This window comes from Lissotriton vulgaris, chromosome 10 (assembly GCF_964263255.1).
Source record: "Lissotriton vulgaris chromosome 10, aLisVul1.2, whole genome shotgun sequence".
NCBI lineage: Eukaryota > Metazoa > Chordata > Amphibia > Caudata > Salamandridae > Lissotriton > Lissotriton vulgaris.
Window position 1 is genome coordinate 842,956,648 of NC_141698.1, and position 26,818 is coordinate 842,983,465.

The 26,818-nt window shown below is 41.6% G+C and overlaps 1 protein-coding gene across 2 annotated transcripts in view; it reads right to left on the reverse strand.

Moving 5' to 3' along the window:
- The window catches only part of STAM (signal transducing adaptor molecule), a 252,063-nt gene that overhangs the window by 209,721 nt on the left and 15,524 nt on the right, over positions 1-26,818 (reverse strand). For both annotated transcript variants that reach the window (XM_086941774.1, XM_086941775.1), the window contains one exon: positions 6,266-6,350. In XM_086941774.1, the coding sequence (XP_086797900.1) occupies positions 6,266-6,350 (85 nt within the window). The remainder of the gene's footprint in view (positions 1-6,265; positions 6,351-26,818) is intronic.

Sequence of the window (26,818 nt, forward strand, 5' to 3'; positions counted from 1 at the left end):
GAAGAAAAAGTTGCATCATCATCAGTATTCCGAAACACATACCTACCACGGATTGCAACTGTGCTTTCATGGACAAGGATGAGTCCAACCTGACACCCAGATTTTTAACAACACTGACTGGGCATGCAGGCGGTGTGTGAGTCTGGGGCAGCCAATTTCGCCATTTATCTTCGGGCGCCGATCCAAAAAACATTATTTTCGTTTTGGCTGAATTGCACGATAATTGGTTTTGACACAACCAATCAAAAACCTTGGTGAGGCATAAGACGATTGCATGCTCATTTAACTGCTAGTCTTTTGCGGCCATAAACAGCAGCTTTGAGTCATCTGCATAGGTTATAATTTTTGCTCCATATTCCTCCACCAGGGGTGCCAAAGGGGCCATATAGATATTAAAAAGAGTGGGACTTAGTACTGATCCCTAAGGCACCCCTACATTCAGTTGGGGAATATCTGCCGAGAAAGGAGGCGACCACACCGTTTGTAGACGGTCCTCAAGAAAAGAAGAGAACCACCTAAAAACAGTACCCTCGATATCGCACTCCCTCAACCTCTGTAGAAGCCTATAAGTTATAGAAACTCGCATTCATTTTACCTGAAAGTAGATGCCTTCTAAACCAGGTCTTGGTGCTTTGATTGATTTATTAGTAAAGTAAGCAACCTGGGCTGTTAGCAGGAATCCAAGCCGCAAGACCCAGGTGGGTAAAAGTCCCCAAAAATTATTTTTCCAAGGTAAGCTAGCTAACACATACGCTACTATTTAATCCTACACAGGAACAGCATGCTATTACTGATAATTGGTTTAAATTAGAGTATGCATTGTACGCTGGCCTTGCTGGCTGCAACCTATTCAGAATGCAGCCTTTTGAATGAACTTTGGGCTTCATAAGCACGGTGCTGTGTCTATCTTGAGGCAAGGTGAATAAGAATGTTATTGTACTGGTCAGTTAGAGCGAAGATTTGCGTTTGTTGAGAGTAAGGCCCAAATTGCTGAAGAGTCGCAGACAAGCCTGGTTTGACCTCTTGGCTGCATGGTGAGAAGCTTTTACCAGCCAGTCGTCAAGGGATGGAAAGACCTGGCGACCTTCCTTTCTTAGATATGCTGCCTCTGGAGCAAGATGTGAAAATAAGAGGGGTTGATTTAAGGCCAAATGGGAGATCTTTGAACAATGGTAATAGCAGCCAGCCACTTCAGCTCTTAAATACTTGTGGTATTTTGGATCTATGAGGATATGAAGGTTGGCGTCCTAGAGATCCAATGATGTCGGATAACTCCAAAATGCAGAAGCTGAAAAGTATCTTGGACTGGGAACATGCAAAATGATTGCTTCCCGAGATACTTCCTTAGTTTTCACGGATTTAAAATAGGTCTACATTCTCCAGATAGCGAGAAAACAAAGCCATATTACTCTAGGCTAAGATCACTGTTTCAAACGTTTCTTTGCTTATCATGGGTAACATTTCCAATTTTAAAAGGTGAAGGTGGAGATGGAAATGGAATCTCTTATGGGGTGGTTATGAGGTTTTTGGATGAATTCCAAGGTGTGACCATATGACAGAAGGTCCAGGACCCGGCTGTGTTTAGTCACATTCTTCCAATTTGAGTAATAACAGAAAAATTGCCCTTCAGCATGCAGTATAGAAAGAAGTTATTGTGACCACCGCCTTTCTTAAACCTTTTTCTTCTGCCACTCTTTATTTTGTGGTTCTTGCTTTCTCCATGGGTCTTGTTTTCTGTAAGCGGCTGATGGTGGAGCCTTATTCTGCTGCTGACTGTATTGTTGCAGATAGGTTTGTTGAGGGTGTCGATATCGATAAGACTAATATTCTCTGAATGCAAATTGCCCTCTGCATCCCAGAAAGGGCTGGTATCTCTGCTGTAGGATGCAGAGAGTCCTTGTGGTACAGGTCTTGATTGAATAGAAGGCCTCATCTACATGCTTGCCTCAGAACAGCTCTCCATCACGGAGAATCTCCAAGTTCTTACTTTGAACTTCTGGCCTAAATTTTAGTCATCTAGGTCTCTGGAAAACAGCTGCAAAACCTAAAAGTCTAAATCAAGTGGATGGAATATCCATCTCATAGTCTATCACCTCAAATGTTGTTGTTACCCCTCATGAAGAAATTTCATGGCTTCAGCTTCTTTGCCCTATGGCCGAAGGCCAATGTGTGCACTAATTTATGACCACAACTGCTCGTCAGAGCACAAGGAGATTACTAAGAAAGTGGCAGCCGGACTGCAATTGCTGCCACATCAGAGAATCTCTTTCCTATGTTTTCTAAATATCTTCCTTGCCTTTCTGGCTGAGTAAAGCAGGATATGGAAGGACTTAACGATCTATGTTGGGCAGCTTCCTTCACCAAAGTTGGCACTGGGATGACCTATTTGACGCTGACAAGGGAATCATCAGGAGCTTTATCATTTTTGTCCAGACAAGGGAAAACTGCATAAACTGTAGCTGGATTTTTCATCACTTTTATTTCTGGATTCCAGATTAACTATTGGAATAGCTTTCACAGATTTGCGAGAAGGCTCCTTAAATTCATATAAGAAAACAAACAGATTGTTTGACTGTGATTGATGAATCCAACCTCTTAAAGTTCATGAAAGAGTAAGACATCGTCTGGTGAGGAGTCTGGTAGAGAAGGCTGGTGGGGATATATGTGCCAAATGGTCATCCAATTCTGCACCTATGCTTTGATTACTTCACACTGTAATCTGTCAACTTCCGAATAAGTATTATTATCCACTGCAGATAATGCAGTCCTTTTGATTGTGATATTGCAATTTCAGGTTTGGAAAAGAAGGTATATTATGAGAGTGCGAGGAAAGCATAGTTGTACAACAGGCAAATGTGGTTGTAAAGATGGTTGCTTTGGTGATGTAGTTTTAGAATGTTCTGGAAATCTTATGTAATAACATAAGCCTCATGTCTTTATACAAAGTACTTTGAACCAGATTCATCTCCTCATGATACTGCAAGTCTTTTTTTAAGGATCCATAGTCCTCAAAGTACTATAATACGGTTTGTTTCTCTGGGGTCAGTCTCGGAGCAAAATATTCAAATCCCATAGTCTCATCTTCCTCTTAATATTTCACATGAAGATACGCTAGACTGGGCCAAAGAGTCCCAAACCATCAGAATCTTCAATGTCCAATAGATGGCTTGTGGCTGAGATGCCACCATGGTAGTTGAAGTAGGTTCAGGCATTAATGGTATCAAAATTCCTTTTTCTGTGATTAATGTAATTTTTTGTGCATTTGTCGACAGTGCGGTAAACGGTTTCTTTGTCATTGGTGACTGCATTAACAGTACAATACAGGTAATCATCGACGGAATGTCTGTCGAAGGAGATGAGCGGTTACCATTGCTCTGGTAGAGAAGTAGAGTGAGTAGTTGATAGTGAGTAGGAGAGAGTTAATTAATAAATAGAGTATTAGAGAGCGAGTAATAAAAAGTGAAAGAGTGAGTATTATATAGTGAGTTAGTGAGGCAAGATATACGTCCCTTTTAGGTTTATATTAAACACAATCGTTTTCTCAAGCACAGTGCAAGTGCTATACAGGTGAAACCTAAAATGAGTACCAGGCATTAGCAAACGATCACCTGAATGGAAATGTACAGATTTGTTTAATCCTGCACTTTGGCCCTGATAAATTTGGTGGAAACCGGATACTGTAAAATATTCAAAATATATATGTTCAGAAACCGACGCACTTACTGCCCTCTGCCCTCAACACTCTGCCCTCAACACTCTGCCCTCAACACTCTGCCATCAGATCTGTGTGAATAATAACAGCTGTGAGCCCGTGCCTGAGGTGCATCATCGGAGCTGTGTGAATAATAACTGCTTCAGTCCCGTGCCTGAGGTGCATCATCAGAGCTGTGTGAATAATAACTGCTTCAGCCCTGTGCCTGAGGTGCATCATCAGAGCTGTGTGAATAATAACAGCTGTGAGCCGTGCCTGAGGTGCATCATCAGAGCTGTGTGAATAATAACTGCTTCAGCCCCGTGCCGGAGGTGCATCATCAGAGCTGTGTGAATAATAACTGCTTCAGCCCCGTGCCAGAGGTGCATCATCAGAGCTGTGTGAATAATAACAGCTGTGAGCCGTGCCTGAGGTGCATCATCAGAGCTGTGTGAATAATAACAGCTGTGAGCCCCGTGCCTGAGGTGCTTCTGGCAGACTTAGGGGCTGGGTGAGCTTGATCCTCTGAGAAGGTATTGCGGGTTTACTAGTACGGCTTCCACTACGTTTTCAAGGCGGAAGGCTTGTTTTAACTCAGCTACATATTGTTACTAGTATGATGGGCACTGTATGGTAATTCCATGTATGACAGCAGCTACGCTCGTATGAATTCGACTCCACAGTGGACATTGATGCTTGGTTGATGGAATGAATGAATAAAGAACAACACGTGGGGTGCTGAGCCCGGTGCTGACTGCACGGCTTCTAGTATTACTGTACCTGTAGCTGTGACTGCATCGTCACAGACTTGACCACCACTCCCTTAGCATAATTGCTGATCCCTGGGCGTGGTTGCAGTGTCAAAGGTGTGAATGCAGTCCCTCATGTTCGGCTCAATCTCCCTGGTGACGTGACTGCAGGTCCCTAAGTATAACTGCAGCTCTAGCTGTCATCCCAAACCCCTGAGGGCAAAATGCAGCTCCCCGAGGCTGGCTTTATTGTCACGTGTGTCTGCAGTTCCCCATGCTCCCTATGTGTAATTGTAGCTTCTCCAGTGTGTTTTGCAGTGTACACTCCTCCCTACAGCACATGGACTCCAATTACATCTGGGTTCCCCCCTCCCGCTATCCTCAGTTCACCTTGGTTGAAGGGGTGGGGTGGGCTTCCGAGTAATGTGGAGGAGGCTGGAGGGTTGCAGTGCCAGGCACTGGTGAGTGCTACACCCACGGCTGGGCTCCGGGTGACTCGGGTGTAGGGAGGGGTTTTAGGCGCTATACAGGGAGCAAAGACTGCGCGTTAGGCAGGGGGGGGCGGTGATATGAAGGACACACTGGGAGGCGGGTAGGGGCCGTTTATGCGTTTGGATACAGCGTAGACTTTACCCAAAGGTGTCAAAGGCTGGCGAAGAACACGGAGCAGTGCTCCGATTCTGGTGCGGAAAAAAGTTCGGGAAACGGCTTTACTGTGAGGCCTGACCCAGAGGGACTTCTCTGGCTATGGAGCTTCCTGGGGGCATCGGGGCTCTTCAGAGTGATGCTCCGTTTGTCGCTCTGACAGGATGGCGCACGTAATTGGTCACACACACGCCCAGCAAATGCTGTTTACAAGTCCACCCGAGTCTGTTTCACCCCTTTTAGCAAAGAATCTACGGGACAGAGGAGAGCTGCGGGCGGAGGGAGGTGGGGGAGCGGGACGGAGGAGAGCTGCAGGCGGAGGGAGGGGGGAGCGGGACAGAGGAGAGCTGCGGGCGGAGGGAGGGGGGACGAGCAGAGCAGCTCTGGAAACCACCACCGTCTTTCTCCGAGGCACGGCAGAAATGCCTCGGAGAAACCAGGGACATTTTTCGGATTTGGGGGCGTGTTCGGTGTTCTCAGAATGGGCGTGGCCTAAAAGTGGAAAGAAGAACACCGAACACACCTCCAAATCTGAAAAGGACGGAGCCTATTCGGAGGGACAGCTCTCTCTTCCAATGGCTGGCCTCCGTTTAGGAAGCCAGCCAATGGGAGAGAGCCAAAAACAGAGGCGGGACAAATCGTACTACTAAGAGTCATTAAATCTCGGTACTTCCGGTTCTGCCTAGTACCTCGACCTAAAAAGGACAATAGACATCTTTGAGGGGTTTTCTTTCACATGTCAGTGACAAACGCAACCTGCAAGTCGGGGCAAGATATGAAAGCAGTTATAAGGCGGAATGTTTGCATTGCATTTGAGAATACTTCAACCTTTAACCACCTGCTTTGTATGCGAAATGTATTCAAAGAAAGACCCAGCAAATGTTCTTACAAATCATTTCAGGTATGTAACTCTGTTAACTTGAGGAAAAAATGAATGTTAACTTTCCTCAAACTAAAATCCAGTTCCATCTACTGTAGGGATGACGGCAGAAGTTGCCCGTTTTAGACAAATGAAGGCGACCTTAACTGTGTTTGCATGTTCTACGTCTGAACAAGTAGCCAACCGACAATTTTGTAAGTTTAGTAAGAATCGCATATTGCTCGTTTTTATGGAGTGTATAAACTAGGCGTCTGTCAAGTGATTTCACACTGTGAGGTTGCATAGGTGTCATTAGCTTACCCTGTGCGTGACTGGCCGACTTTATCACAAAGATCCAAAATGAGGCCCCAGTCCTCAGCAGTGTTCATCTCGCTGGTTGCTTTCTCTGTTACGAAAAAAGTAAAAGCAAAGCACGGACCTTTAACATTTTTAAGCGCAGTACCAAAAAGGGATTTTCACAGAATTATTGATATCTAGATTTAAGACAATGGATAGAAGAAAGAACAATGTAAACTTGGAAGTAAATCAAAATAAAATGTACTGCAATGCTACTAAAATCTTTAAACTGTATAGTCTTTCAATATTATTGTAACATTCGCTTATTCCTGGGAACAATTTCTAATTCCTACATTACATCTGTCCAGCTGTCGCCTGTTCTGGATTTACATTAAAAAAAAAAAATTTTTTTTTAAATCAACAAATTTCGCATATCATGAATTTGATAAAAGCCTTCTGAGCAAGAGGCTAGCGTTTTTACTGTGAACATTCCAAAAGGGAAAACAACTTTGGTGTTTGATCATACGAAAAGTAGTTAAAGCAAGGTGCGTTTGTAAAAAAATCTAGATATCTGAACAAATTCAAAAATGGTAAGCTTTTGTGCAAATGATTTTATATAGATAATAAAAATGCGACAGCCCGCAAGATATTTGTAGTGTGAGAGGTAGAGGTTACGAGTTACAGGGATGTAGGGTTGGTGAGTTGGGAAAGGTAATCATTACTATTTTTGATTATTTTGAAGAAGGGTTTTGCATCAGGCTTAACCCCTTGCCCGCGGCCGGAATTCCGCTCCTGTGCCGCACATTCCGATCGCGGGCCATGACGGCTCCCTGTCGTCATCAGTATCAAAGGGGTTAAAATAAGCTGTAAAGAAGCATCTGAACATTTATTGCTTTTATTTCCACTCAAGTAAGATGCTTTTTGACTTTGAGATGAGCACAAGGTGTATGTTATGCAAGGTATTTGTGTCATTTGTAAAGCGCACAATCCACCAGTCGTAGTCTGATGAGAAGTAGTTCAGTGGGTTTGAAGTTTGCACTGCAGGCTATGGTGATTCGACTTGTGAAGATGTGCTTCAATTAGAATGTGAATGAGTATGTTCGGGTGCCACGTGACTATGTGGCCTTCATGGAGGTGTGATTTAATATCCTTTGTGCTTGATGTGCAATACTGAAGGCTGCACCTATCGAAATGCTTCTCATAGGGATTAGGCATGATGACCATAAGACAGATGTATAAATGTGTAAAGCAATGTGTGATAGCGAGCTACCAAAGTAGCCAATAAATGGCATGTTTCATTTGTGTTGTTGTAGGTTAGGAGTTCTGTTTTACTGTGTTCTGTTGTATAATAAAGCATGATGTGTGCTGGTGGAGTGCGCAGCTGGGAGCAGTGGCATTCCACTATATGGCAATATATCTGATGCGCTGATTAAGTGTGCAGAGTTTTGTCTCCGGTGTACTACTGGATGGCATGTATGTGACTAGAGATGACTGTTTTGTTAGCAAGATGATAACCACCTACATGGCCTGTCTGTGGTATACTGTATGTGTATACATATTTCTGTACAATGTTTCTTGTTGAAAACCTGTTTTTTTCACTCCCTAGAATAATTCTGCAAAAGTGAGAGTAAGTGTGTAGACCAACCAAGTAAATGCGAAGGGGACCATTGAGCAATAGCTTCTAAAAGGATGTAAACAAAGAGAAAGCTTATAGCGTGGAGGAAAGCTCGAGGGTGAAGCAGCTAGCATTGAACAGCTGGCAGGTGGGTTAAGGCATGAAGGGCTGGGAGAAGTGGGATCAGAATCGACAGGAAGAGAGTGAGTTAGAGAGCTGGGAAATGAGGAGATTATGAACTGCTGGGAGTCCCAGACAATCTCGTCTACGCTATCCATGTCCTATCAAAGATCTTGTCTAGAGTGTTGCTACGACTGGAAGACTGGAGTTGCTCACTTCTATAAATGTGGGGAAATTATCATCAATACTTAACCACTGTTGCCTTCCCCCACCCCTTTCATTATGAAGGACAGTTCCCTCATCTACAAAAGGAGGCATGCTTCATCATAAGGGCCTCATTCACCAGCACCAACATGGTGGTTCTTTAGCCTTATTACCAAAACACTTTGAAAAGGAGCCTCTATTTTATAAGTCTGCTCTGGGATGGAAGAGGGTGAATTGAGGGTTACAGAGGCTTTGCATTGGAAGGAAACTGGGGAATTTATGTATTTTGTGATGTTACACGTTGCATTAATTACCTTACATGGGAAAGTGATGTCAGGTTTGGGTCAAACATTGTCTCTACATATATGCTAGAAGGCACCGAAATGATGTGGGTAGTTAACAGAGAACAATTAAGTAAGATCCTGTGGGACAGGGCAAGATCGAACTTGACTTCCTCTCTTAGAATTGCTTAATGAGGCAAAAGCGGAGTGTGAGAAGCTGGCTTGGTATATGATGTACACTTATGTAAGTGGACACCTTGCACCAGTACAGACAACCCTTATGGTGATTTAAGAGATCTTCAACAACCTTAGAAAGTACTCGAAGTGTTAGCTGTGACAGAAACCTTCAAGCTCAGTCCACAAGGATTGTAAAGCAGCTTGTTTTACCAGAATGCAATCTGATAGTATAGATTAAGTGAAAAATAACCACACAAGGTTTTTATAAAAATATGTATTTATTATATAATACTCTCTAAAACATACAAATATCTCCTACCCAGAGATATGCACAATGCACATACTTTGCAAAGAAATCACAGTAAATAGCACAAAATACACAGTGCGCCACAGGGGGTGGACCGAACCAGATACTAAGAAAGTGGTATACGAACCACGACTGGAGTCAAGACAATGTTGGTTCAGTCTTCAGAGATCTGCTGCTTGAAACTTACTGAAGCAAGAAGTACCCTGCTGAGAGGTTTTGCTGTGCAAAGATTTCTAAGGCCTGACCTCTGAAGACTGCACCAACTGATACTGCAGCCCTGTGGATTACCATGCTCCAAAAGGACGAAAGAGTGGACTCCCTGCAAGGTGCAGGTTAACAGAGCTCACCTGGACATCCCTTCAAAGAATTCCCAGCCTGGAGTACCAGTGAATTTGTAAGGGTTTTGTTCAATTGCGGAATTGAAGTTTCACACTTCACACCCTCTTGGAGATTCCAGAATCCTGGATTGTGTGTTGAATACTGTGGGACCAACAAGCAGAACTTCAGGAAAGAGTTCTAACTGGACCCCGCCTGCTGGAGAAGGCCGCACAACACATTTGGTGAGATTCTCCAGAACAGTTTTTAAAGGTGTCCCTGTCAGAGAAAACGGAAGGACTAAAAAGGGGCACTGTTAGTTTCTAAGCACTAGAAAGTGACTCATCTTTAAAAATTCACATTTCTGGTTCCTTACAGTGTATTTTGTTCGTTTTGGTGTCATTTAAAAGATAAAAATATTACCTAATTTTATAAATTGGTGTTGGATTTTTATTTTCTGTTGTGTCTTAATTATTTAATGAAATGGTGTTTTTAAATGCTTTACATACCTGTCTTTGAAGTTAAGCCTGTCTGCATGCAGCCGCGTTACCAGGGTTGAGCATAGGAATAATTTTCTAAGACCTATGTTGAGTGCTATCATGTGTTAGTGGCCTTATTGCTAGTGGCAGACCAACATTTGCACCTACCAATAACCCACTTTCCAACATTTGGTGGCAGCGGTGGGATACCTAGGGGAGACCCTGGGGGTCCCTAATATGCCAAAACATTGTAGGTTAATAATTTTTAAGTGCCCCTACCACCAAAGTCGAGTTTGGGCACAATTTAATTTGTAAAAGCAGTCCTGGCTCCCAGTGCTGCTTTTAAACTGATGACAGGCTTCAGCAGTGCACACATGCAAGTGCAGAGAAAGCTGCTGGCCTCTAAACTCCCATGCCCCAGGGTACTTGGGACTTCTAGGTAGTTTCAATCCCCTGCCCTATGATATATTAGGGGCTTATGGGGTAGGCCATGCAAATTACAGGGGTACCCCACCATACAATAGTGTACCCTAGTGTATGTTAGGTGTTTTAACTGTATTCTAATATGTTCCTTTCAGCTTAGCACTGGCCCTGTGCCTGGTTAGGCAGAGCCCAGGGTCAGTCACAATCAGTTACCACCAGCATCAGTCAGCAAAAAGTTGGGGGTTGCCCAGGGCACAGGATGATTTTGCGACAGGGGGCACCATAGGTGTCCCTTAGGACCCATAGCGGAGGGCCAGAGGAAAGGGGCCTTGCTAGGGACCCCCAAAGACATTTTCCGAGAGTCTTTCACGGTTGGAAAGGCATACATGAATAGGCTGTTGGAAAGTGACATCATAATCCAGACGGCAAAGCAGAGACTGGCTACGCCGTCATTAAGGGATTAAGGTGTCTTTCTGATACTCAGATGGGCTACTTCAGCCCGATCTAACAGCAGTCCATTTGCCAGCCACATCATATTGCGGTGGGCAGACCACAGGGGCAGATGTCGGAAGGACCGCGACCGACGGTCGGTCGGTTGCGGACCTTCCAACATCATAATCAGCCCCTAAGTGAGTACAGTAACTAAAAAAAACTCAGCTCAACTGACCTCGTACACTGACAGGGTGTCAAAGATAAAAGCTACATACACCCCACCCAAAGCTTAGATTTCAATGGACTACTAAAAACATTAGACTAGACTATTGTATTTCTGGAAAGTCCAACGCTGAACAGATACACAATTAACTTTCCACTCTCATTCACACCACTAACAAATTGAGATACTCTTCATTACGGTCTTCATATTTGTGCCACTTGGCTACAGAACCAGAGACATTTTCAATATGTTAGTCAAAAAAGCAGTATGTGTGCTCGGTATAAATGCAACCTGCAAGGATGAAGAATAGAGTTTCAGACCCTGTACAATGTCCAATGTCCAATAACCAACACAGGCAAAACCGTATTGGAGAAGGCTGCTTGTTCAGAAGGTATGCAGAAGCTGAAAAATAATCATGACAGTAATCGAATAGCTCCATTGGTCACGGTTGATTTACCACCAGTCATTGCCTTATGTAATTGTGCTTACTGGAGTCCCAGAATTTAAGAGTGGGAAACCAGAATATTACCAAGAGCTAAAAAATAAAGTGATATTCTGGTTTAATAACAGGCCGATTCCCAGGGCGATTCCCAGACACCTCAATGGAGAAGTACTGTTTGCAAGAAGGGTTGACTGGATAGGAAGCAGACCAAAAGATATACAGGGCAACACAATCATTATTAATTTTGGGGATACCAATGTGGTGAGATTAATCTGCAACAAATACAGTTTCATGGATAGCGGCCCTATTCAAATGAAAAAACTCACCTATTTTTATGGTTCGAATCTTATGCGATCTTTTGGATACGAGCATACTATGGCTCATGAAGAGTTGTGGGAGGTTTCAACGCCTATCCTCCGGTAGCTACAAATAAAAAAAATCGCTTCACAGAATTATATGGGCTAGAAGAGGTTAACTGACTGGGAGCAACTAATGAAAGGGAAATAAGAGTCACAATAGTTAACCTTATCCAGGGGAATGAGGCTAGGTGTAACACAAGGGATGTAGCCAATCAGGGCTGCCACCCGGTTTCGATGGATAGGCTGGGTAACTTCAACCCGCTAACCGAAGGGGATATAAATATGGATCATAAACAATTGTATGGCAAGGACATTGTTGAAGCTAAGATAATTTCCTGGAATATTGCCGGAATAAGGAAAAATATGTCTGACCCAGTATGGCATGATTATATGAATACTTGGGACCTTATTCTATTCCAGGAAACATGGGGAGTAGATAACTACTTTAAAGTAGGATATAGGTCATTTCACATACCGGCCTTAAACATAAATAAAGGCAGACCAGTTGGTGGTTTGATAATTTGGGCAAGAATTACACTGGGCACTGTTTTAAAAAAGATAGACTTTAATAGCCCTGATATCTTGGTTATAAAATCCCAAGACATTAAAGGACGGGTAGTCTGTATTATTAACATCTATAACAGACCACAGTAGTCTAACAAAGAATCAGAGACAATAGCCCAATTAAATAGCATTATCTCTAGCCTAGACCACAAAAGCGTGTTGATTATAGGAGGAGACTTCAATAGGAAGTTTGAACCAGTTATGGGCTTAGAAGATATTTATGGGGAAGAAGACAATGCTAATAATATTCCCTGTATTGATGCAAGCCATATACAGCTTGCACAAAAGGTGCCCTTCAACTGCTAAAAATGACAATGGAATATGGGCTACGTGCCTGTAATGAACGCTTACCAACAGATTGCCCAAGTAAACCCACCTTTAAGAGAGGTTCCTATGCAAGCCACTTAGAATATATATTGTTTTCTATGTCCCTATGGCCAATGCTAAAGGTGGATAACCGTACTGAAAGTGACCATTCCCCCCCTCATTTTGACAACTCACAGCTCATTACTTGTGCTCCCCACGGAGTTGGCTTCTTGCCATTACAATCTATCTGATGACCCCCTAGAGTCCAATAACCGCAGGTCCTTAAAATGGCCTGCCGTTATGGGCAATGCGGGCAATATAAAGAAAATCTATGATCTCTATGTAACCCTAATGTCACCGTTAGTTGATATCAATACCGAGGGTTCCCCTCTAACAGAAGTGCATGGGAACCTGATGCTGCAGCTTAGTGGGATCCTCTCAGAAGGGATTAAAAGAGCTCAACCTGGCCGAAATAATTTTCCGAAGCAAGGACTCTGGTACAACAGAGCCTGTCGCCAGGCCAAATCAGAGTTAATAAAAGCTGTAAAAGGGAACCAAATAAATATTACCAGGGACAAAAGGAAGCTTTATAAAAAAAAACATTCTACTAGCAAAAATAGGGATGGGACGAAAAAGTTTGGTCGGATTTGCTTCTAGCATGTAAACTGAAAGACCAATCTTCGTTTTGGAAGCTTATCGCCGGGGGTACTAAAAATGGAACCCGATCGAGGGATAGGTTTCTTGAGGAAAGTGTCTGGGTAAATCACTTTTCAACATTGTATTCGGGTGGTAGGGGTGAAGTTAGAATTTTGTTTGGCTGACACTATATTCGCTATTAATGCAGTCAAACAGGGCAAAGCCCCGGGCCCAGACAGAATACCTGGCGATCTCTGGAAACATGAGAACCTCTTGTGGGCTCCGTATATTAATTTGCTCAGTAACGAGATCCTAAGAGGAGCTCCAATTCCCGAGACTTGGCGGGGCGCAGAAATGGTTAAACTTTTTAAGAAGGGAGACAGACAATCCATCGCACTACAGACCTATTAGTCTGATAGACGTGCTCCAAAACATTTTCGCCCGACAACTGTTAAGTAAGTTGACTATGTGGATCGAGGAAAATTCTATTTTTACAAAATACCAGCAAGGTTTTAGAGTTAGAATTAGTACGGTGGACCAGGTTTTTAGATTTTTATGCTTAATCTGGAAATATATTAATATAAGGAATTCCCACTTATATGTCGCTTTTGTGGATCTCAGGGCGGTCTTTGATCTGGTCCCGAGGGGGAAATTATGGAAATCACTAAGGGACATGGGTGTCCCCGGTGACATCCTTTACCAACTGATCAGACTGCATGAGGGAAACTATGCAAGAGTGAGGTGGGGACCCAATGGAGAGTTAACAGAGAGAATAGATATAAAGAGAGGTGTTAGGCAAGGTTGGGTTATGGCGCCAACCCTCTTCTCTCTATATGTAAATGACATCCCAAACACCCTCTTGGGCTGCGAACATGACTCTCCCAAGCTGTGTGGTCGAGCCGTTCCGACACTATTATTTGCGGACGACACAATTTTAATGTCACATACTCCTAAAGGCCTACAAAATTTGTTGAAAAAATTTCAGTCTTATTGTACGGACAAAAGCCTTGAAATTAATTCTTCCAAAACTAAGGTTATGGCGATCAGTCCTCACAAAGGTTTTAATAAAGCTTTTAGTGTAAATAATGAAAAGATTGAACACGTCCCAAATTTTAAATATCTGGGTATCACCCTTGACACTAAAATGAACTGGAAGCCACAAATAGAAAATCGAGGCTATTACTAACACAAATTCAAGCCCCCATAATTAGGAAGCATAAGAATAGCTTCGGTAGAGCAGTCTCATCAGCAATTGAGCTATTTAAGTACAAAGCCCAATCGGCTACTTTGTACGGGGCAGAATTGTGGGGCCATGTAGGCAGAGATGCCTTTTCTGTACAAGAAAACAGCTTTTTCAGACAACTTTTAGCTGTTCTAGGTTGTACTCCCTTAATTCCCTTATTCTGGGATTTGAATATACGTCGTTCTGATGATCATGCCTCTCTACGTCCATTGTTATATTGGGTCCGCCTGTGGTCTACTGATGAGTTAGTGGACTATAGTGAAGCACTAAAGGAAATAATGCAAATAAAGAACGTTACCCGGTTGGCATGGTTAGTGCACATTGAAAATTGTTTTTTAAAATGTTGCCTATACAACTTTTGACAGATCCAGACTCCCTCACTAACCTTTCTAAAAAACTGCTGAAGGCAAGGTACTGGGAATATATCCACAGTTGTATATTACAAAATCCTAATATTGGAAAACTGACCCTTAAATTCTTTGAAGTTAAAAATGAAAGTAAATTTGAATGCTTCATGGACGAAATTCTGCCCGCAATGGGAAAATCCTTGTACCTAAAGTATCGTTATGGCATTCTACAAATTAAATCTAGAACATCTAAGTGGGTGTGTGACAAGGGGCCTATAGTAAATACCAAACCGGATATGAGCGAACTGTGGGATATAGGCACTAGGGAAGATGAGACCAATGTCTTATTTCTTTGTCCTGTATATCTGCAAGCTAGAAAAAAGTGGATCAAACCCATTTGCCTTCTTTTAGGCTTTCGAAAAATTAAAGATGGGGAAAGAGTGTTCAAGGGGGATACATCACAGACTATAGTATTTAGTCTGAGCCGTTTCTTCCTTGCTGTGGCAATAGTCAGGAAAAGATATGCACTAAAAATGTAACATGATTGTACTAATAAGATATGAATTGATTTTAAACTTAACTCACTCAATGGTAATAGGTCAAGCAAAATGGTCGTGCACCAAAGTTACTTTTATATATTTGCAGAACGTTTACAGATTGGTATGATCTGGATACTTATTTACCGTATCATTTTTTATTATACTAGTTCCTGGTATCTTTTAAGTCTTTTTAGATCTAATCACTGCACTTATTTATCCTTTTAAAATATGTATTACCTCGATCGATGAATTTACATTGTGTCTGTAAGACTTTCCATTCCGACAAATTATGTGCCCTGGAAAGTTAACCCCTAACTGTGCAGATATCTTTTGTATGTTTGTACTAAGCATCATTTTATTTTATTGGTACCCTATTTCTTCTCATTTCATGATGAATGAATAAATATTGTACTGTATTCTTTTATGGTTGTCTTAACCGAAATAAAGAAATAAAGTAAGTAAGTAAGAATATGGTTAGTGTAATCAGAAGCTAATATCTTGTTGTAGATGTTCTCTATTTTTTGTGAGAAATGAGTAGCTATATTGTCTCACAGTAATTGAGTTGCTTCCTCTTTTGAGTTGCAAGCTTTAGGATTGATGAGAGAGTTAAGGATGTGGAAAAGTGTTTTAGAGGTGTTGCCTGCTAGCTCCAGCTGGCTAGCTATAGGATTTTTCCGTGCGGATGTAAACATTTTATGATAGATATCTAGGGCCACTTTATACTGTTCCTTAGCTGTGGAATCTTTATTTCGGCGCCACTGTAGTTCTAGCCTTTTACATTTACTTTTCTCTAAGCGCAAATTCGCTGTGTACCAAGGTGTCTGTGTGCAAGTGGGGGACACACGGGATTTTTTCCTCAGGTATTAGGACATCTAGAGTGAGCTTGTGTTATGAAAAGAGGACAAGTGATTGTCAACTGTATCCGAAGCGGATGAATGTTCTTGGGTGTATGCAGTGCGAAATTTACTGGGAGAGAGTTTGTGCCACTGTCTATAAGTGCAAGTTATTAGGGCCTTTTTAGTTACATGTTCACGAGTACCAGTCAAGTCAAAGGATATGCACAAGTGATCCGACCATGTTAGAGGAATAGTGGCCTTATGAGAGATATCAGATGAATTGGAAAGGATTTGGTCTAAAACATGACCAGCAATGGGTGTCGGGGTATTGTTCCTTTTTGTAAGTCAGAGGACAGACATTTCCCTCCGGAAAAAGTGGTGGCCTCCGGGTCGTCGGGATTTTCGCTATGAACATTAAAGTCGCCTAGTAATAAGAACTTATTTGTTAATATCACATGGGGAGCAATCAGATCCTGAAGAAGTGTGATAGAATTGGCAATAGGTCCGGGGGGGCTATAAATAAGAGCTCCCTTCCAGCTTAGTTGTGAGTGAAGATCAAATCTGAATATGAGAATTTCTATATTGTCACTGCAAAATTGATCTAATAATATCGCTGTTATCGGATCTTTATAAATAATTGCAACCCCACCACCAGTTTTATGTGGCCTATCTAGTTTTAAAATGCGATATCCATCCGGTGCCGCAATTGAAATATCCGGGGCGGAGGAGGGTTTTAACCAGGTTTCCGTTAGGAACCCAATGTCTGAGGAAGCGGAAGAGAGTAGGTCCCATATGTTGGTGGAATGTTTGGGAAGGGAACGGACATTCGCCAAAAAACAGTCCCAGCTGGCTACAGGCGAGCTATTGGTATGTATTGTACGTATTTTTCTAATGTATATATTCTGATGGAACATTTATATTATATTTATAGCACTTTAGCTTGTTCTGGATAATATACCCAGAAGTAACAATTATGCTATATGTACGGGATTAAGTACAATTTATGACCAAGCAACATGTGTAATATTGGTACTGCTGCCTTTATGGAATCTGACCAGCAATCGTATTGTGTTCAGAGTGACTAAAATATCGTCTCATTTTCAGAAATGAATCTATTTCCCTCTGGACTGGACCTGATTTATAGTCCCTTTGAGGTAACTTGACTTGATATGAGTGACCTTGTATCACACTGAGTAGGCCTGGGTAGCCTTAAGTTTCTCTCGTTCCATTGTATTTTATCTTATTTATTGCAGTTGAAGTGAGATGAATATCTCATTTGTGTGTGAATTTCTCTTAACCATTAGAATTTATAGTTGATAACAAGACCATCTGAGATGTGTACGTGTGTTTATTGGAGCAGAAATCATTGTTGTATTCTCTTTTTTTCGATTTTTGGCCATATATTAGGATATGCAAGTAAATGATACGTGACCTATACGAGGAATACTAATTATATTTAAGTATACAGGTTTATAACTAATAATTGATTGATTAGGATGGTTTGGTATAATCATAAGACCTCATTCTATCAGGAACTACTGAATATTGCTTTTGAAACTATAGTCATAGTGAATGATAGACTTGTATTGAAGATCTTTGTATAGTCTTCGGTTCTCTCTTTTATTAGTCTCATGCTGTATGGGACCACAGACAGGTTATACCTGGAATGTGGTGTAGTCTATCGCAAAGATTTATTGTGGCGAGTGATGGAACCATGTGCTATTTCTTGGGTTTACTAGGACTGGTTTCTTAAGCATTTGAATTTAGCCCTTTTCATGTGCAATTGGGCTTATCAACTGTTTTCTAGAACCACATGAACTTGTAGCATTATGGGTGTTTCTAACGACTGTGTTAGTTCGTAATGTAGGCACTGCTCATCAAACTCAGAAGTTCCTCTTTTTCTCTGCGACTTGAGCTGTAGAGCCACATACCATATAATTTTCACAGGGTGAATTTTTGGTGACTGGACTCTTTTTCTCTTATTTTTCCCTTTTTTCACATTACATATTGCTGGTGGTGGTGAAAAGTTGTTTATACATGACTGATTAGAAATTAATGTTAAGTGCAAACTGTTTGTTTTTTTCGTTTCTGTGGCCCTGATGAAGTCACTGTGTGATTGTTCCCCGAGACGAAACAAGTGTCTGCTTTCTGGCTACTTTATTTGTGATTTCAATCAACTTATTAACAAGAAACATCATTCTTTGAAATTTCTGCAATTGTGAAGAAAAAAAGAAAAAGGAATAAAAGAATTCCCTGTTTGAACCTCTAAAAATCAGATATATTCTTGGACAGCTTTTTTTCTCTGAATTGATATATTCCAAAGAAAAATTCTTTATTAATGTTGTGCTCGGGAACAAAAATTTGTTTAAGGCATGTTTGGGCTCATTAAATTAAATAACATAGTCAAAAATATTCAGTGACAGGAACAAAACATCATGTAAATCACCAGAACTGGGCACCTGAACAATAGGACATCAAGAGTATGTAACCAATTAAAAAGCATAGGACATGAAAATAAACAACCAATTAAACGCAGGAAGAATCAAAAACATATCAGTCACAAGTGACAGCAAAATCTTCCTATAACTTGTATTTCAGCCATGAATTCCACAGCGTACCCCAACAGTGTAATAACAAGAGTGAGTAGCATTTTCAATATTATATACAACAAAGTGATAGTTGTTGCTTATTTATCTTGTGCAACAACTTACAACCATTGACAAAGCCAATAGTCCTGGTGTGTTGTAGGTGTAATGTTACTTGTTCTGTTATATATCTGGGTGAATGGACACAAGCAGCAAAATACCAGTGGGGCTGCACACTATGCTAAGCACAGAATTTTAACGTAAGCGTTTCAAGCCACGCCCTTCATTACAGTGACCACGCCCCTATGAGAGACCCCTTCCCCAGTTTTTTCATCCCACATAAAGCTCTGGTTGTTTTCATGATGAGTACAAAGAATTCCTTCTCCCAACTGCCACATCACGCCTCTAGGTCACATAATTTAATTTCCATGCCACGTCCTCTCCCACCTACTACCGCTTCGAGTTGCCTGTCCAGCCGTAAAACCTGGCTCCCAAATGTTTAATGACTCAGCTTACCTAGCAACCCTGCGTAACTTTAGAAACCCCAACATGTAGAGGAAATGGAGCAAATTGGACGAGAACAAAAAGTTATGAAGGTTTAGGCGAAAAATGCCCCAAGCACCAAAATAAGGCTCCGGCCAGAGGTTGGAGGAGGGGTAGGGGGTAAAGAAAGGACTTAGCCGACAAGTGGTTAATGACCAGCAGTGTGAGTACCTGTGAGATGGACAGGGCATACTCTTAAATCCCACTAGACTAGCTGCGCGCTGCAGGTGTTCTTCAACCAGCTGGACCTTCTACCCCTCGAAGGGGGTGGTATACCCAGACACCGCCCCTCTCTGAATGTCTGAACCTTAGAGGAGGCAAACTGTCCTTCGCGTAGGAACTTTACATACATTCCGCAGTTTTAGTGTGCTTACTGTAGGTGCAGTACGTCACATGAAGTTAAATCTGCTACGCTTGTTCTTCGTAGTCACTTAATGTTATTTATCGCCAGCTGCCACTCCTTCTCACCTCCCAGCTGGTCCCTTATCACAGCCACACATGCATGTGACGAGTTTGACGCGCGTCCACCCCTTCAGCACGCCCGTGTTCGGGGGTAGGTAGGGACGCACAAAGAGTGGGTGGGGCGCGCCTGGAAGGGTGGGACCTAGGGGTTGGCCGTTCCCGTACGGAGACCCCAGCCGTCGGGATTGCAAAGTGGGTACGTGGGAATGGACGTAGGGCGTTCTTAAACGAGGGACGCCTAATTCCAGACACAGGGGTGGTGGCAAAGGGGACACATGAGGTAAGACACTACCTGTGAAATCAGACTCTGGAAGCATCCCAAAAGAAAAATGTGAGATTGGGCAAATGGGTGCTTCTCAATAAGTGTATTTTGAGATGTGCCTCTGAGAGAATACACGTGCGATCAGACACATGGGGTGCCTCTGAGAGACTGCACGTAAAATGACACCCTGAAGGAGTACATGCTACACAGGGGAAGTCTCTAAGAAAGTATATGTGAGCTCTGACACTGGGTTGCCTCAGAGAGTACACGTTAAGATGAGCCACACAAGGGGAGCCTCTAAGAGAGTACACATGAGCTCAGACACTGGGTTGCCTCTGAGAGAGTACACGTTAAGATGAGACATCATGTGTTGCCTCTGGGGGAGTACACACGAGATTAAACACAGCGTAGTCTCCAAAAGAAGAACGTGGCATCAGACGCAGTGACCAGCACAGGCTGCAAAAGAGGAACACAAGGTTTGACGCATTGGCACTGGCCTTCAGCAACAGAGAGCGGACATGGGAAAGTCCTTCAGTATACCGATTTGTGAGACAGACACGAGGCCAGCCTTCAAAGCGGTAGTATATAAGATCAGGCACGAACCAGCCACCAGAAGCGTGGCACGTTAGCTCAGAGAAAGGGGGAGCCTTCAAGGAAAGAGGCAAGTGGGGTCAGCAGAAAAACAAGCTTCTAAACAGGAAACAGGTGGCATCTGACACAGGGACTGACTACAGCAAAGAGCCATGTTTTTGAGACATGGGGAGGACTCTAAAATTGAGACATGTGTGACCAGTCTGCATACGCACAGAGGGAAGAGACACAACAAACTCTTAAAAGGAACTTAGTTTTAGACACCTGTAGAATAAAAAAAATAGAGTGCACATGGGCTTGGGCACGGGAAGAGAATGCAAAAAAATTGTTACTGGATCAGATATAGTCAGGGATAACTTTCAAACGAGCTGCTTCGTTTGTTAGTTCCATGTTTTCTCATAGAAAGAGGAGTCTAATGCATTCTGAGAGCCACGGGGAAACTCAAGATAGCCTCGAAAACACACGGACACGGCAGCCATGCACAGTCCGAAACTCCTTGTAAACGAGTGGTGAGCGCGCGCCGTGGTTTCAATTATCGAGTCCGTGTCTGGGCACGATAATTGAAACCACATGGCCTATTGTTGTCTATTACGCGCACCAAGCGCGCAATAAACACCAATAGGCCATGGGTGGAGCAACGAGCCCGCCTTTGGCCCATTGTGTGCAGTCTTTTATAAAAAGATGCACGCAAAGGCGGGTAGCACAAAAGGAATCGCACACGCACGAGCGTATGCGATTCCTAGGTCAGTGCTAAATCCCCGTTTTTCACTCACTAAAGGTCTTGCGCTGCGCAAGCACTGCTGCGCAGTGCAACGCAGGCACGAGACCTAAAAATGGCATTTTATGACTGATGCTTCCTGATGGTTATAAATCCTAATATTCGTGACTGATTGCAGAGCTCAGAAGCGTAAGTAGTGGTATTCAGTCTTGCATCTTTAAAGGAAAGGTCTGGTAAAACCAAAAGTCTAGCCTTGGTAAGTTTGTCAGATTATTTAGATATCTATTTTTTATTACAAGCATAAGCAACAAAAATAAAATAAAACATGTCACCACCTAAATGTGGCAGCCATATGCTTGCATAAAAAAGGTATGTGTGCTTCCTAGAACGAAGATGCTGTTAGATGAGATATTGAAACGCTTTTTAATTTTAATGCACAACAAAGGAAAATTTGTGCCCTGAGCACAAAGAAAAGTTAAAAATGTGTTTTCAGTAAACTGAGACATAGTTTAAGCACATGGATTGCAACACGAAAATCCACAGGAGGTGGAACAATGCACCAAATAGGCAACAGCATTATGGGGGGAGAGAACTACTCCTTTAGGCAGAGGCAACATCACTATATATTTAAAAGTACTAACAATATGTCAGAAAACGACAGCTGTGCTGTCAAGCTAGATCTAATGAAAATTAAAATAGTACTTAAGCCTTGATGATGTTATTAAAAAAACTGTGAAAAATGTAAACGTAGTTTCTCAAATCAGGACTGTGCAATATTATCAGACACAGTAAATACCAGGCACAATAAAGTGTGCATTCTTTGCGAATTTTGACAATTCAACCCTGTCAGAATTTAGAGTGAAAAACTCAGTACTAGACGTGCAATTTTGGTGCAGTAAGCAGAAAAAACAACCTGTTATAACCGCTGGAGGTGAAAACTCTATATAAGCCATATATAGCACTAGATACATTCTTAACACCTCGACGTTGGATATCTGCCCCCCAAGAAATGTATAACCAGGCACCAAGACGCACATTTTCTGACTTGCTTAAAAATTCAGGAGAATAGCAAGTTTAGATTATCTAAGTTCCGACCTACTGATTTGTTGCTGCATAGTAGGCAGCAATAATATATACCCATACAAAGCCGACTAAGGATAAAGCACAGGATCCCATCCTCCTGGAAGCATGAGATAATAACCTGCATGGCACTGCCCCATAGTCTTGCTGCAATTTACAGGGGAAACATTATAATATTAACATAATAGATCTTGAGCAAGGTCGAAAATTTGATTCTACTAAATACAAGTATATGGACAAACCAGAGTGGCCAAGACAATCATTTTACAATTTAAAACAGCCTTCTCTCGGAGATAGTAGAATACAAATAGGTTCCGTTTGAATAGGGGCACCTATCAATCGCTTTAATCCACCTTGCCATGCTTCTGGCTCCGTCAGCAGACTTCTCCTTTTAGTAAACTAAGGTAGCCTAGAGGCTCATTAGTTTAAACGAAATAATGTAAAAGGGTACATCTAAAAATGAATATTCACGTTTGGAGGGAGTGCCGACTACTTTTATTGACAACAATTGTGCTACAAGGACTCTTTTCAACTCAACCTCAGTCATCCAGATTTCTACTGCTTCTTACTAGAGCTTCTTATGAATTATGGAGTTGTATTCATTGGGTTTCCCATAGGTGTTCCACAGAGCTAAAACAAAAATAAGAGATTAGCAAATCCCCAACATTGGAGGATGTCTACTAAGTTGTCAACATTAGAGTAATGCAATGCTAACGAAAGTCCCTACAGGAGACAAACTGGTATTTTAATCTTGCAACCTCTCGTAAAAAATGTAAATGGTCTATGTACATCAAGAATGAATATGCCATTGGAAGTTCTAACAGAGAATTGTCTTTGACCAAATAAATGTATATTCTACTGTATTTGTGAGCCAAGACAGAGCCCACGATAAGGCAGGCGTGCCATTCCTATGTCAGCACTTTCAAGCTGCTCCAAATAAGTGCAATACCACACCTTAATCAAATATAGGACTGTACAGAGAAGGGATACAAACTGTTATTGCTAAAATCTGAGAATCAGGATATTAGAATTTCAAAGTGTAAATTCACAATAAAAGCTATACAGATTCACTGGATTTTTGATAATGGGTTAAAATTATAATAATTCTGTATAGTAGGACTATGCCACACGTAATTGTGTTTGCTCCCCTTGGATATACTTAACACATGTACAACAATTTATGTCAGACTACAAATTTTAAGAAGATGAATTAAGGTGCGATGACTTGCCTATATTTAAGTGCAATCGTTTCATGGAGAAATCTGCTACAGTTCGTGCCTCAAAGCATTTGCTATTTTGTGGAACATTAGAAGTTGCAAATGCATAGATATAAATGCCAGGCCGCAATACCTGTGCTGCATGTTTAAAATAGAACATTTATTGTGGCAAACAGGTTAGCTACAGTCCTGCTGATCAAAGAGAAACATTTATGGAAATGCCTTTGAGGGAAAAAACAATAACTGGCACAGCCATTAGGTTTGGCTATCAGCCTCTTGCTTGTGTCAATGCTTGCTTTCGATTGTAATGGCTTTTGCAAAACGTTTTTGTTGTGGAAGTTGCCGAACTCGCATTAATAAGAAAAAAAAGGCTAAAAGTAAATGTTATTTTTGGTCTCAAAAAGCACACATTGCCAATGGTCTCTGGCACTTACCTGAACCTCTAAGTGTGGATGTGCTCCTTGTAGAAGAGCAGAATACCGTAATTCCCAGGAAATGTAGACAACGGCTAAAGTATACTGACCTTATGCCCCTTGCTGTAAGCTGAAGCGGGTCAGGGCTCAACAAATCTAAAACATTGTACTAGTCCTTCAGGTCTAGTAACTTGGAAAATCCCCTCGACCCAACTGCAACTTTCTTGACCTCTGTCTCTGAAAACGGAGCAAAAGTGACAAGTTAACAAGATTTAAAGGCATCTTTATTGCTCAGTCCCTTTGTGAGCAATAAAAATGCCTTTAAATCTTATCTTGTCACTTTTGCTCCGTTTTCAAAGACAGAGGACAAAAGTTAGTTTGTCTTCCTACTCGCCAGAAAGGGCGAGTAGGACCTAAAAATAGCTCGTCCTCATCCATTCTCCCTTGCAAATGCGAGCGGGCGAGTGGATTTGTCGAGCCCTGCGGGTGGACGAAAAATGTGAATAATACAATAAAAGAACAATGGATAAAGAAGGCTGGCAGAAAATGTGTGTAAGTATTAAGCGTATAACTTTGTCTTGGCTAATACCAGACCTAGTAAGTGAAAGGAGACCATTTTGTTGTACTCCAACTGATCTGGATTTTCTGGGCTTTAGATGCAGGAGCAAGAAGCAGATTTATTTGATTAGGCATAGGCATGGCAGTAATGGTAACATCTTGAGCCAAAGATTTGAAAAGCGTTCTTGTTCAAGTGAAGGGAAACAAATTTATTTAAAAAGGAGACAACCTAGCTTAAAGCATGCATACTACTGGGCTTCAGAGCTATAGGGACTATTTGGAAAATGTGGGTACTTTGGGCACTACATGGGGTTATTCAACTTCTTTAAAAAAAATACTGCAGGATAGAAATTAAAATGGATGTTCAGAAGTAAACTATGTATTAATTTAATATTTGTGGTAATGTACACATTTTCTACAAATAAAAATTATTTTCTCTAAAAGAAATTCTACAGGTAAGGAATGAACAGATTAACAAAGGAGGGCATGTGTCAGATTAAAGAAGAGACTGTGCATACATTAAGATACTTCTTTGCTGGATAAATGTTAGTACAGAAATGTAGAAATTAAATAAAGACATCACCATTGTCCAGACCACAGTCAACAGGTATCCTCACTGGTACCCTGATCAAGTGCTGGATATTACGTCCCCACCAATTGTGGAATGGATGTATAAGCCAAGGTATACAGAATTACTAACATAAAAAGCATTAGCAAAGCCATTAGGCCTTGCATTTGGGACTGATCATCTATGAAAAGGGGTTTTAGCCATGCTGCACAGCAAAGCTGACTTCTGACGGCCATGCTATTAAGAGGGGCATGATAACAAACAGAGGACTTTGACAGGCAACATTGTGTGCAGAGTGGTTGACATTTTGTTCACCTTTTCCCAAACGTTCATGTGAAAGGTAGTTTACTGAAGTGATTTAAGGCTGCTGGAGAAAATAAAGTGACGGAAGTTTGAGCATGATCCTCGCCTCAGAGGACTTAAAAGAATTGAAACTTTCTGTTACAATAGCTAGGACATTTTTCACTCTTACCCGAAACCCAATTGGCCACGCTTTCCTCATTCCACATAATTTATTCTGTGTTCTTCTTGAAATTTGAGAACCACTTAAGGGGTATGACCCTAATTCAGTTGCTAAAGGTGGGGTCTACTCATAAATTCAAGTAAGCAGGAGGCCTCTAGTTAACTATCAATCAAAATCTTGAAACATTTGAGGCCAAGTATCCACAACCTACAGAAAGTGTCTCAATTTGTGTTATCAAATGAACCGTTCATACACTGTGGCCACCTCATAATTATTACATATACTATCAAGCATGTGACCAAAGCAATGAGTACTTATTTCAGAATTGGCAGTCAAATCTTGTACAATCATAAATTACACAAAATGATTCTCTACAGAAAGTTCAATTACTCCTTCTGATTATACAGGATTGTCATTTTTTCTAATTTGTTTCTCTTTCATATTAATTCTGTGGACGGTTATGGTCTTTAAAATATGTAGAATGCACCTCAGTTCGAAATATGCTGATAAATTGCATTTCAACCTCTTTGCAGCAGCTAATATTTAAAGGAGGCATTCATCAGAACTGTGATCCTTGGTTTTCATCAAAATGGAATGAAGGGCGATGCTTATGAATTAAGACCCAAAGGCCTGTCTGGGAGTAAGTGACAGTCTTCACGTTTGTTCGAGTCTTCCAATTCAATCCATTAAAGATTTTTTTTGCTTTCCTGGTAACTGAACCTGTAGTCAATCTGCACTGCCTCTTCTGTAATTTCTTTCCAGTCATGATCAGAAGGGAGAAAGCGGACATCTAAATTCCACCCTAATTATCTGGCTGGAAGCTCAAGATTTAAGAACCTGCATTATTCTGCTTTTTACGTTTTCTGTACCAGTGCTCTGAAGTGACCTAGGTAACATGTAGTAAATTACTGACAGCAGATTGCTTTGTGTGGTGATACTGGGAGGAAGTATGAAAAGGAAAGACGTATGAATGTCAAAGTTGGAAATAAATACAAGCCATAAAAGATCAGATGGGTCTCCTGTGGGAACTAAAGGTTAAAGCTATTCCATTGTCATGGGGCAGGTCTGTCTGCAAACCTATGTTGACCTTGGGTTTGCAAATAAATGCAATAAAATACTTATGTACTAATCCATTGTCTTATGGAGGGAGAATCGGAAAAGGCCTTTGCCACCACGCATTAATGCCGAACAATCATGAATGCTAAAGTTTTACCCTCTAAGGGGGGGTTTAAAAGTATAGTGCTTAGGACAAGTTTTAAGGCTTTCTAG